Below are 11,305 nucleotides of genomic sequence, written 5' to 3'. Positions count from 1 at the left end.
TTAACTTTTTTAAACAGTGATATTAATAAAACTATACAAGATATCCAAAAGCTGAATCATACAGTAAGAGTTGAATGTCTTATGTTTTCTTCAAACCTTGAATGGCGTTTCTAGGTGGAAGTTTGCTGAAGTAGCGAGCTTTCAAACAGCAGGAAGATCTGACAGTTGGAAACGGAATTTCAATGTATTTCAATGAGAAAAAAAAATTGCTGAAAAACCGTAATATTTTAAAAACCTTAAAAGATATCAATACCAAAAGTCATAGCACCCTTCTCCTGAACGAGCTGAACGTTTTGATACCTGAATGGTGTGAATGCTTTTAAGCATTCACACCATTAATGGTTTTTCTGCCGTTTCGCCCTCAGTTGTTGGTTTTGCTTTTTTATATTGTGCAGGACTTTAGTTCGTTTCTCATCGCTTAGTGTTTTGGAGGCAAACCGGTCTCTCCGTGCAGGCCCTGTCATCCTGCTCATCGGGCGCCGATTGCAGCTGCAGCTAAAACTCTTCATCCTGATCGTCGCGGCGCTGTTCTAATATTATCTTCCCGGCTCCAGATTAACTCTAATCTCGCACCTGGTCAATCTGCTGCCTGCGGCGTTCTCAGTTTGCTCCGTTGACGGTTCGATTAGCCGCCTGAGGATCAGATATTCAGATTATTTTAGGAGGGAGGGGGGTCCTTTCAGCCCGTCACCAAACCAGGACGTGCCGCTCGGCCTGGAAGAAATTTCCTGGCACCGGTCTCATCCCGCTTCACGGCCCAGAACACATTCATGGAGAAATAATCTCATCTGCCACCGTTTTTTCTTCCCGTCTCAATGTGTCCGTTTTGTGTCTGGGAGCGATAGCCGAGGAGCAACTTTGTTTCGTTTAGTTTTTATCTTCTTAAACACAGTGTTTTCTGTCTCTGAGCAGACAAACATGATGAAACGATTCAGCTTTATCTCTACTTATGTGAGACTTTTCTCTTTAATTTCCTTCACTTGTTTGCCTTTTATTTAACCCACAGCGACCTGCTGGATTTATCTAAAAAGCAGGAATACGACACTGATGCACCCAAATAAGAAATATTAAATATACCCTTCAACTGTTAAATGATTATTTAAAGATATTTTTCACGTTTTCTTATCTTTAGTGAGTTAATTTAGATAAATAAATAACTCTGCTGGTAATAAAATATCAGTGAACCTTTGCTGTGAAGTCAAGGAAAGTAGAACCAGGAAACATTGTGAATATAATGAAATGTAACGGCGAAATATCGTGCTTTAATCTTCCGTCTCAGTGGGGTTTTTGGTCACTTATATTGGCGTATTTTCAAGATCAACATGGCGTCTGCTATGTTTTGTGCTGGAACCATTTTGTTTTTGTTGGTGTGGTGGTTTGTTTGTATTTGATGTTGCTGCTGCTAATCTGTGGCTTTTAGCAGCAGCTGCTTGTTTAGCTAACACTGGCAAACTTTCAGGCTAACACTGGCAAACCTTCAAGCTAGCGCTGGCAAACCTTCAAGCTAGCGCTGGCAAACCTTCAGGCTAACACTGGCAAACCTTGAAGCTAATGCTGGCAAACCTTCAGGCTAACGCTGGCAAACCTTCAGGCTAACGCTGGCAAACCTTCAGGCTAACGCTGGCAAACCTTGAAGCTAACTCTGGCAAACCTTCAGGCTAACGCTGGCAAACCTTGGAGCTAACTCTGGCAAGCTTTTAAGCTAACGCTGGCAAACCGTCAAGCTAACGCTGGCAAACCTTCAGGATAAAAGAAGAGATGATGTGAGGTTATTTTTTTAGAGCTTACTATCCTCACCATCACCATAGCAACACTCAGTATTATTCAAAATGGAGTCAGTGATATAAATTTTGCAGAACTGCTGCATCAACAATCATTTTCAAATTAAAGTCCAGGAATAATCCACTGAAATAATTCAGTTTTTATAAAATTGTGTGCTTTGTTCGTGTCCCCGTTTGTGCAGGATTTGATGCGAGTTGGGGTGAAATTAATTCAGTGATTCCTCCAACAATCAGGTGCGAAGACTTTTTCTCCACGATTCATCGTGAGTCGCTGGTAAATTTCAAAGAAAAGCCGAGCGACGAATCAGCTCGGCCTTTTTCTGCAGCTTCCTGTTCGAGCTCTCTGTGGTGAACCAGAACGAGCGCAGGCCTAAATCTGGTGGCGGTCCCTCCCCTCAGGAAAGAGAACGAATCACTTCTGCCTCATGGTTTCAGACTTTCAGCACAAGAGAAAAACCAAAAAAAAAAAAAAAGAGCTGTAAGTATCTGCAGAGGAAGCCCGGCGCCGAAAGGAAAGTGAAAGAAAGCGAAGCGCGTCCTTTTTATCGATGGAACTTGGCGCTCGAAGACACGATGCCGGGTCTTTGGGGTCCTGGAAAACGATCAGGACTGAGAAAGAATCTGTCCTTTTCATGTCCTCAACCGGGATATTTATATTACCAAAATAAAAGCTTTGGAGGGAATGCATATCACCCGCCACCTTTCAGAATGAGGTCGTCTCGCGCTGAGAATGGGCGGAGCTGTGTCGTGGACGACCGCGCCAAAGTTTATTGGTCTGATTAGCTGTCACCTACTACCATGCCGAGTTTCAACTGACCTAGTCGTGACCATTTTTATTTAAGTAGCTGTGGCGGCCATCTTGACTGGGGTTGACTCCAAACGTCAATCGGTTGCAGGCGAGCCGGCGATCACTTAAAGTTCGCCCCTCAGATATTTTGTTAACAGACAAAAAGGATTTTAGATGCAAGGGTAAACGTGGCCTCTGCGGCGACCTTTGGACTGCGACGAGCGTCGGCGGGCTTTATGGGCGTCGTAAATGCGTAACGCGGCGCCCGGGATCGGTCAGAAGAAGAAAGGAAGCGAAGGTTTGTAGATTCCTCCGAGGCGAATCCATCAGACGATTTTTTTTTTTTTGGGGGGGGGGGATCGCCCCCTGATTGGTCGCCTCTGATGAGCCAACCTGCGTGTTTGTGCGTCGTCGTCTTTCGTCGCCACGGCAACACGGGAGGAAGCGCCCGGATCTGTTTTTTTTTGTCCGTGATGCCTACGTATGGCTGGAACGCGCCTGTTTGTTTCGAAAGCTTGTGGTTAAAGTTTGTCGTTTCACAGAAGTCAGACATTTTTTTTTTTTGGCGTTTGGGGAAACGGATAAAAAGGTTAACAAGGAAGGAATGCATATCGCCCGCCTTTTACTACAGAGCTGGAGCCATTTTGGTCAATCCTTTCTCACAATCAGACTTGGTGTTGTGTACGACTCTCAGCTACTACCACACCAAACCTCAGCTCAATATCTGTAAAACTAACCTAATTACAGCTATTTTTGTGGTGGCTAATGCTAATTAGCTGTGGTGGCCATCTTAAATCGGACTGACTCCAAAAGTTAATGAGTTTTAAACATACATGAAGGGATAACTCCCCGAAAGTTTCGTTAAAATCCGTCCAGCCGTTCAGGAGATATTTTGCTAACAGACAAACAGTTTTGACTCCCAACAGTTAATAATGAATTTTGAAGCGAAGATCTTTCAGAATGAGTCGCACTCGGAGTATGTGTTGTAGACTACTCTCGGCTACTACCAAACCAAATTTTAGGTCAATATCTGCAAAACTCACAGAGTTGTTGCCATTTTTGTGTTTTTCATGTTCAGGTGGTTGTGGCGGCCATCTTGAATGGAGTTGACTCCAAATGTTAATCAGTTGTTGAGGCACATCCAGTGATTAATTCCTGAAGGTTTCATTAAAATCCATCCAGGGGTTCTTGAGATATTTTGCTAACAGACACGGGGGGGTCGCCGTGATGGCGCAGCAATAAGGAAGTAACCATCGGCGTTAAGTTTAACTCGACCTGAAGGACTTCCTGAGGCCGCGCCCGAACTTTGACCTCTTCCGCGGCAAGCCGTTTGTTCCGGGTCGTAAACGAACCTCCGAGCGGCGAACACGACGTTCGCTTGTCTGTTAGCGAAATATCTCGTGAGCCAGTGGGCGGATTTTAACGAAACTCTCAGGAAGTCAACCCTGGACGCACGTCTGCAACTGATCAGCGTTTGGAGTCAACACAAATCAAGATGGCCGCCAAAGCTAGGCAGCTTCAGCGGACACAAAAATGGCTACAACTCTGTGAGTTTTGCAGATATTGAGCTAAAATTTGGTTTGGTAGTAGCCGAGAGTAGTCTACAACACATACTCCGAGTGCGACTCATTCTGAAAGATCTGCGCTTCAAAATTCATTATTAACTGTTGGGAGTCAACCCGGTTCGTCTGTTAGCAAAATATCTCCTGAACGGCTGGACAGATTTTAATGAAACACTCGGATGGTAATCGTTGGATGTATGTTTACAGCTGATTAAGTTTTGGAGTCTGTGCAATAAAAGATGGCCACCACAGCTAATCAACATTAGCCGGCACAAAACCGGCTATAAGTTAGTCAGATTTACAGCCGTTGAGGTGAAGTTTGGCGTGGTAGTAGCTGAGAGTCTCCCGCAACACGTCCTCTGAGCGCTGACTGAATCATTTATGAGGTTTGACGTGAAACGGTTAAAAGTCGATTTTTTTTGTTTTTTGCAGCTGAAGATCTCGTTCAACGAGTCGAGCCTGCACAGCACCTACGAGTACCCGTCGGAGAGCAGCGTGTGGGACAGCGGGGACGAGGACGACGAGGACAAACGGGACGAGCAGCCGAGCATGGTGGGACGGATCCACATCCCGCGGCCCGGCCTGATCGGCTCGGACGACGGCAACGGTGAGGCAGCGCCGGCGGACACGAGTTTAAATAAATAAACTCTTATTTCAAAAAGGAGAAACGATAAATAATTGGATATAACGTCTAAAAATGCGTCTGAAGGCAGAAAAATGTCAGTTTATTCAGATTTATTCTGTAGTTTTCTTTCTTTTCCTAAAAAAACAAACACAAATATGTATATTTTTTCACAATTGTCGACACATTTCCAGGATTTAACTCTAACATCTGAAATAAGCAGCAGCTTTTTGTTTTTTTTTAGTTCTTCCAAGTCCGATTTATGTCCTGATTCGTAAAACTTTTAATAAGATTTAAGTTCTCTGTGGCGTGGAGTTGATTTAAATTCTAATTTTAAAATAATTTTGTTCTTGAACTCAGAAGTTTTTGCCGCTACAGAGATTTTCCCTCCATAAAAAGCTGAATTTTTCTCCGTTTTCATGACAAACCAGGACCTAAAAAAAGCTCACAAATATGTCGACGGGATCAGTTTCTTCTGAGATGAAGCAGACGAGCATTTAGGAGCTGAAATTAAGACGTTTTTAGTGCAGAAAATGATGAGAAATCTAAAAGAAATGTTGAAACTGGAGCTCAGGTTAACAGATTTACAGGTGGGGTTACAGTGACCCCTGCTGGCCAAACGGAAAACTACACCTGACTGGATTTATTTCACAAAAAATAAACTTTTGATTTGTTTTATTTCTGTGTAAAACCCAGAAAATCACCACTTTTTCAAGCAAACCTGTTTTTTAAGGAACAAAGACGTTCATAAGATTTTTAAAGCGAGTTTTCCGACTTTCGTTTTTCCCGTTCGCAGACCTTTCCAGCTACGTTCCCAAACACTCGGTGGACTTCAGCGCCTGGCAGGAAAACAAACACGAAGGAAACGTTCGGCAGGAAGACGTCGGCTCGCCGCAGGCCCCCGAGGAAGTCATGGTGAGGAGACTGAAACGTTATTTTTATTTTATTCTTTTTCATTTGCTTCTGGTTTAAATCCAGACTGAATCAGCTGCTGTGTCCTGGGAATAAATCACTTTTATTAAAGGATGATTTCGGCTTATATTTCGGCTGATAACCGCCTTCAGCTCATCAGAAAACGCCCGATCCGATCGGCCTGATTCATTAAAGTTTGAACTTTTATATTTATGTTTTAGGTAATTAATTAAAGAAGCAGCTGCTGAACTGAAACTGAAATATTTGACTTTTCTTGGAGCGAACGAGTAAAAATGGCCGCTTTTTTTAAAGATTTAATTTTTTGCTGTTAATATTTTTATCTGGTAAAGTCAACATTTAATTTGTTTGAAAACAAACCGGAGGCAGACGGCGTCAAAAGTTGCATATCGCCCGCCACCGCTCGGCGCCCGGACGACCCTCGGCGACCTCCACGCCGCAGCTGTGACTCCGCCCCTTGATTAAGACTTGTCCCCTCTCTGTCCTCAGCTCACGCCGGCCGACAGCTCGTCTCTGTCCGACTACAGCAGCGAGCCCGCCCTCTACTTCTGATCCGCCCCGGCCAATCGGACGTGCCGTAGCAGAACCCGCAGGAAGTCGTTTTTCCCGCCGCGGGTCTGGAGCTCGTAGTGGAGCCTCTTCTTCCTCAATGATGAAGCAGCTGGGCTGTTTGTTTGTTTGTTTAGCCCCTCCCCCCTCGCCCTCTCGGACCCCGGACAGTTGATCTGTCGGCGCCGTTCCTTCCCCGTTCTTTTTTTTTTTTTTTTTTCCACTTTCGACAAAAAAGATAAATAAATCAAAGTAAAAGTCTGTATCGCCACGGTGACGGAGCTCAGTGTTAGCATGGCAACATGTCGTTATCTCCTTCAGAGAACAGAGAAAACCTGGAGGACGTTTAAACAAAAAAAAAAAGGTGTAAGGGTGCCACATTTGTTTCTTTTTTTTGTACTCGCACGTTTGATTCCAGCTCTTTGACTGTTTTCTGTTTCCTGCTGTAAAATAATGTCTTTAAAGCTGTCGGTTGGGGGGGGAGGCGCGGGAAAGCAGCTTTCCTTTCTGATCGGGCGTGGCAGGAAAAAGTGACCTTCGCCAATAATGTCTGTAAGGTTGTAAACCGTGTCCTCCTGTTGACTTCTTCTCTGCTTTTCTTGTGTATTTATTCCAGTTCAAATCTTTGTTTTTTTATTTAAAAGAAATAAACTTTATAGGAAAAAAAAAACAGAGGGGGGAGAAGAATCGTCTACGCCGACATTCCACGGGTTCGTTGAACGCCTGTTTGGTTTTTTTATTCCAGATTTTGTTTTTTATACGCAACCCCTCATGATGCCAACTGATTCAAGCCCCGCCCCTGGAGCTCAGGACACGCCCCCCCTCCATGCCCCAGGGTCGACCCCAGGGTCAGTCCCTGAAGGCAAGGACATGCCCCTAGGACCCCAGGGTCTGTCCCTGAAGCCCCAGGGCCTGTTCCTGAGGCGCCAGGACCCCAGGGTCCGCCCCTGGAGCCCAGGACACGCCCCCAGGACCCTGGGACCCCGCCCACTCGGCCAGTATTGCTGTACAGTTTCAGACCTGTCGATGAACTCCTTTTTAAGCTGGATTTTTGTCGTCTTTGTACTGTCGGGAGTCTTGGATGTTAAATGTTTTATTTTTGCACTGTCATGCTTTCAGCCGCGCCCCCCCCTCACGAGTCACGTAACGGCGGCGGCAGAGGAATGAGGCGCCTCCTGCTGACGTGAAACCACTGAAACTGATTTATTTTTTTGTTTGTTTGTTTAGTTTGTTTCTCTTCAGCTGCCGACGGCTGCCACGTTCGTCTCGTTTCAACGTTCGCCACAGCCTCGTATTAAAGGTCGAATGATTGTCGGCCTCGTCACTGTGACCACAACCAGCAGCCAGACTGTCAGCCCAAAGTTACCCCCCCACCACCACCGAAAAAAAATCAGTCTTTACTCCTTCAGACCAGCGCCGCTGCCGACTGCTTTCAAACGAATGTATTCAACTGATCGGCTAAAAGTTTATTTTTAAATTCCTCTCAGTTAACCATCAAAGCAACAATTTATCTGAACCTTTGGGGATAAAAAACACTGACGATAATAAAGTTTAACAGACAGAAAACCGACTTTAAGTTGATCAATCGTTGGGGTCGTGATGCAACATCGAAACATTTCAACTAAATTTTAAAAACAGGATTGCTTACATCCGGCTGATCTGACAGATCCAGCTGAAAAAGGCTCTGAATTAATCTGTTAGCAACGTTTGAGAACTCCAACCAGTTTATTTTTCTGATATCCTGTCGGTCGGATGAAGGATGATGCGTCTCTCAGGTCTGGATCATTTGTTTTTAAAAAACGGGACCTTTAGGTGCTGATCTGCGGAATAGATGGTTCATTTAAGGTTTTATTTTTCATCCTTTTTTAGCACAAACTGCGAGATCTGCTGCCATGAGAAGCACAAGGACTGAAGTTTAATTTTAAAAAAAAAAAGAAATGGTCCAAATGGAAGCCTGGAGGTTTTCACGCCGAGCAGTTTGGCTTCGTTTACGACTCGTCGGGGCGGTTTTTATTTCATTTCGAGAGCAAAGATCCCTTTTAGTGCCTTGGACTGTGAACCAGGAAGGCGCAGCAGCCCGAAAACACCCAACAGCGAGCTCATCGGATTATTCCAAGCAGTCGGCAGCGACGCTGAAAACTGATTCTTTATAACCTGCTGGGAGGTCGCAGGTGAGGCCGGCGCCTCTCTTCACGCTCCTGTGACCCGAAGGACCCCCAAACGGCGGCGCCCGGCCCCCCGTCGTGGTCCCGCTCCCATCTTTTTCCGTCGTTTTTATTTCTTCTGCGTCGCAGCTGATGTGCTCAATGTCAACTTGTGGGGATAAAAAAAAAAAAACATAAATAAAAAAAAAAAAAGATGTCATAATTGTACAAATGAAAGTTAAATAAATGGACAACCTGAACAAAAAACAACGACTCACACCTTCGTATTTCACACGAATGACGGCTAACGGTCGCATTTATTGCGTCGAAGAAAACCAGACGAGAAGAAATTCAAAAAGTGTCTTTAAATGTGCAAAAACCTGCGCCCCCCCGCAGGCGACGGTTTCTCGCCGTTAATGCTCCTTCCTGCGAGGCTCCGTGGCCTTGCTGAGGTTCCCCGCTTCCTGCTTCAGGACGCTCAGCAGCGACTGGGAACTCTCCAGGATCTGCGACGAGACGGGGAGAAAAAAATAAATAATTGAATATTCGACGGCAACAGGAGACGAGAAAACGGCTTTCTGTCCCGGCCAGGGGAGCTTTTTGTTTTTCTTTGATTAAACACGAGAAGGAAGGGAGTTCGGCAACAACGTGGAGGACGGGACAGGAACGCTGAGACGACTGAAACTGAGCCGGGAGCCGCCCGGCAGGTTATTAATACCAGGAAAACAGAATCATCACGAATATATTAAACTCTGTCAGATCTTAACCCCTTTAAAACCGCGGGGATCACTGGTTTTTACTTTTTTTTTTTTGACATTTATGGTGCTAAAAGGGTTAACAAAGTAAATGAACTGAAAGGTTTAAGACCAAGCAGCTGCGGAGCTTTAAAGCAGCAGTTCCGATCTTTTAAAGTGGCGTTTTGTGGAAAGGTTAGAAACAATTAAAGGTACTTCGTAACGAGGTCTTAAAGAACGGGCCTTTTTTTTTTTTTTTTTTAAACAAACTGTGAGCAAAATTCATGACCAGACGCCATCAGACTGAAAACAGGTCAACGGTAACGCTTTGTTTACACTGAGCGCGTACCCGCGTTTCGGAATTTGCGCGTCACATCCGGAAAACGACAGGGGGGGTGACCTTTCACGGCTCGCGACGAGCAGAGCGGCGAGCTAACGGCTCGTCGGCGTGGGGGTCAGGACCAAAGCGGATCTCCGCCGTCTTAAAAATAAAAAAAACGAAAGCGGCTCGTGCGAACGCGAGTCCCACCACCAATCAGCGTGGTTATTTTAGCAGGAAGTGCCACAGCTAGCTGCTGCTAATGTCTTTTAAGGCGGCTGAGCTCAGACTAGCCGTTAGCTCGTCAGGCTGGTCAGATTTAAACTGAGGCCGACAAAACGGGACTTTGGACGAACTGGAAAAGGTCCCGACAGAGACCAGCTCCAGTTCCAGGGAGGCAGGAGCGTAGTGATGAGGGCTGAGGAGTTAACGGTCTGGCACACCTTGGTGTACGCCGCCTCCGTCTCGGCGATGGTGCGGTCCAGCGCCGAGCGGGCGGCGAGTCTCCGCGCCAGGCTCTCGTTGACCCGGCTCAGCTTCTCGGAGAGGACCCGGACGTCGTGCTGCAGACGCTCCTTCTCGTCCTCCTCCTGCCGGATCTGTCGGTTCAGCTCTTCTCGCTTCGAGCACAGCTCCTCGATGCCTGGCGGAGACGATTCAAAAAACATGACGTCACTCGAAACGTTCCCGCCAGCCAACCAGAAAGTAAAATCAGATCAGGTAACCTGACACAGACAGGACTTTAAACAGATTAACCACCACGTGACGGCTGGGAAGTGCTAAACCAAAGCTGTTAGTGTTTCCTTATATCTGAACTAATTTTGATTTAATCAACAAACATGTTTGTCTCACGTGGCAGCACTAATCAGAGGTAAATATCTTAATCTGTGAGGGTCAATTAGGTCGTGCACTGCTATCCTGACGAAGGCTGGAAGGTAAAACTAAACATACCTGTTTAAAAAATACACTTAATGCGTCTTTAGTTCCAGATTTAAATAGCTTACTTGTCATAAAGTGAGGCTTAATTAACACAAAACGGAAGCTACTCGAAATAACTGATCCTGACCTGATATGTTCGCTTTAATGATGTAAAAACAAACTCCTTACACTTGACCAGCTCGTTGTTGTAGGTCTGGAGCGCCGCGCCTTGCTGAGTCATGTTCCAGCTCGTCTGGACCGAACCGAGTTCAACCGGGACTTCTGAGATCCAGGTTCGGTTCCTGTCGGTCCCCTTTAAGCGGAGCACGGCAGAGAAGCGCGGTTTAAATCCAAAAAAAAANCCCGCCTCGGCACGAGCCGTGTCAAAGCTGCGGATGGCGGGTTTCCCTGGTAACTCTGCTTCTTCTTCTTCTACGCCTTTAAAAGGGAACGACAGCCTGCGCTCATTACCGCCACCTACCGGCGGCGTTCAACTCAAACCGAGTAATGAACACAACTAAATCAAAAACAAATTTAAAATAATATCAAATTAAACTAAGTAGTTAATAATGCTAGCACTACAAATTAAATATAAAAGATTACATTTTCAGTTTGTAGTGAATACATCGAATGCTAATGCTATCAGTAAGCTAACAGCTAGCCAAAACGACAACTTTCTAACAACTCCAACAATTATTTTTTAGCGGTTCATGCACATGCTATTTTATAAACCTTTATAGTTTTCCATTACACGGTTATTAAAGCAGAAAAATGATGATATTCCTACAGGAAGTGCTCTCCAGGCTGCACTGGAAGTGCTACAGCTAGCTAGCTAGCTGCTGCTACAGAGAAATCTATGGAAATAACTACATACAGTAAGATGAGTTACTGAAGTTGTCACACACAAAAGGAAGGTGTTTAAATTCTATTTCTTGTAGTTTTGGTGTACCTTATAAAAA

The 11,305-nt window shown here is 45.3% G+C and overlaps 2 protein-coding genes across 2 annotated transcripts in view; one reads left to right on the top strand and one right to left on the bottom strand.

Moving 5' to 3' along the window:
* The window catches only part of tprn (taperin), a 26,860-nt gene extending 18,257 nt beyond the window's left edge, over positions 1–8,603 (top strand). Inside the window, exons 2-4 of the mRNA XM_017438556.3 lie at positions 4,563–4,737; positions 5,549–5,667; positions 6,172–8,603. Of these exons, the coding sequence (XP_017294045.1) occupies positions 4,563–4,737; positions 5,549–5,667; positions 6,172–6,234 (357 nt within the window). The 3' untranslated portion in view covers positions 6,235–8,603. The remainder of the gene's footprint in view (positions 1–4,562; positions 4,738–5,548; positions 5,668–6,171) is intronic.
* Positions 8,284–10,701, bottom strand: ssna1 (Sjogren syndrome nuclear autoantigen 1). The gene is made up of 4 exons (XM_017438557.3): positions 10,536–10,701; positions 9,872–10,071; positions 8,656–8,881; positions 8,284–8,544 (listed from the first exon to the last, which is right to left on the bottom strand). Exons 1-3 carry the CDS (start codon positions 10,585–10,587, stop codon positions 8,789–8,791), a joined length of 345 nt encoding a protein of 114 aa, XP_017294046.1. The 5' UTR covers positions 10,588–10,701; the 3' UTR covers positions 8,284–8,544; positions 8,656–8,788.
* Positions 10,702–11,305: the final 604 nt, after the last annotated feature.

Source organism: Kryptolebias marmoratus, linkage group LG14 (assembly GCF_001649575.2).
Source record: "Kryptolebias marmoratus isolate JLee-2015 linkage group LG14, ASM164957v2, whole genome shotgun sequence".
Taxonomy (NCBI): Eukaryota; Metazoa; Chordata; class Actinopteri; order Cyprinodontiformes; family Rivulidae; genus Kryptolebias; species Kryptolebias marmoratus.
The sequence above is the reverse complement of the archived record's forward strand: the minus strand, read 5'-3'. Positions and strand labels throughout refer to the sequence as shown.

What these genes read in the sequence shown, in the direction of transcription:
- ssna1 (XM_017438557.3), bottom strand. Translation starts at nt 10,587, where the DNA reads ATGACTCAGCAAGGCGCGGCGCTCCAGACCTACAACAACGAGCTGGTC. An exon ending in CAACAACGAGCTGGTCAAGT is followed by an intron (nt 10,072 to 10,535) that starts GTAAGGAGTTTG and finishes CGTCTCCGCCAG; the next exon opens with GCATCGAGGAGCTGTGCTCG. An exon ending in CGGAGGCGGCGTACACCAAG is followed by an intron (nt 8,882 to 9,871) that starts GTGTGCCAGACC and finishes GTCTCGTCGCAG; the next exon opens with ATCCTGGAGAGTTCCCAGTC.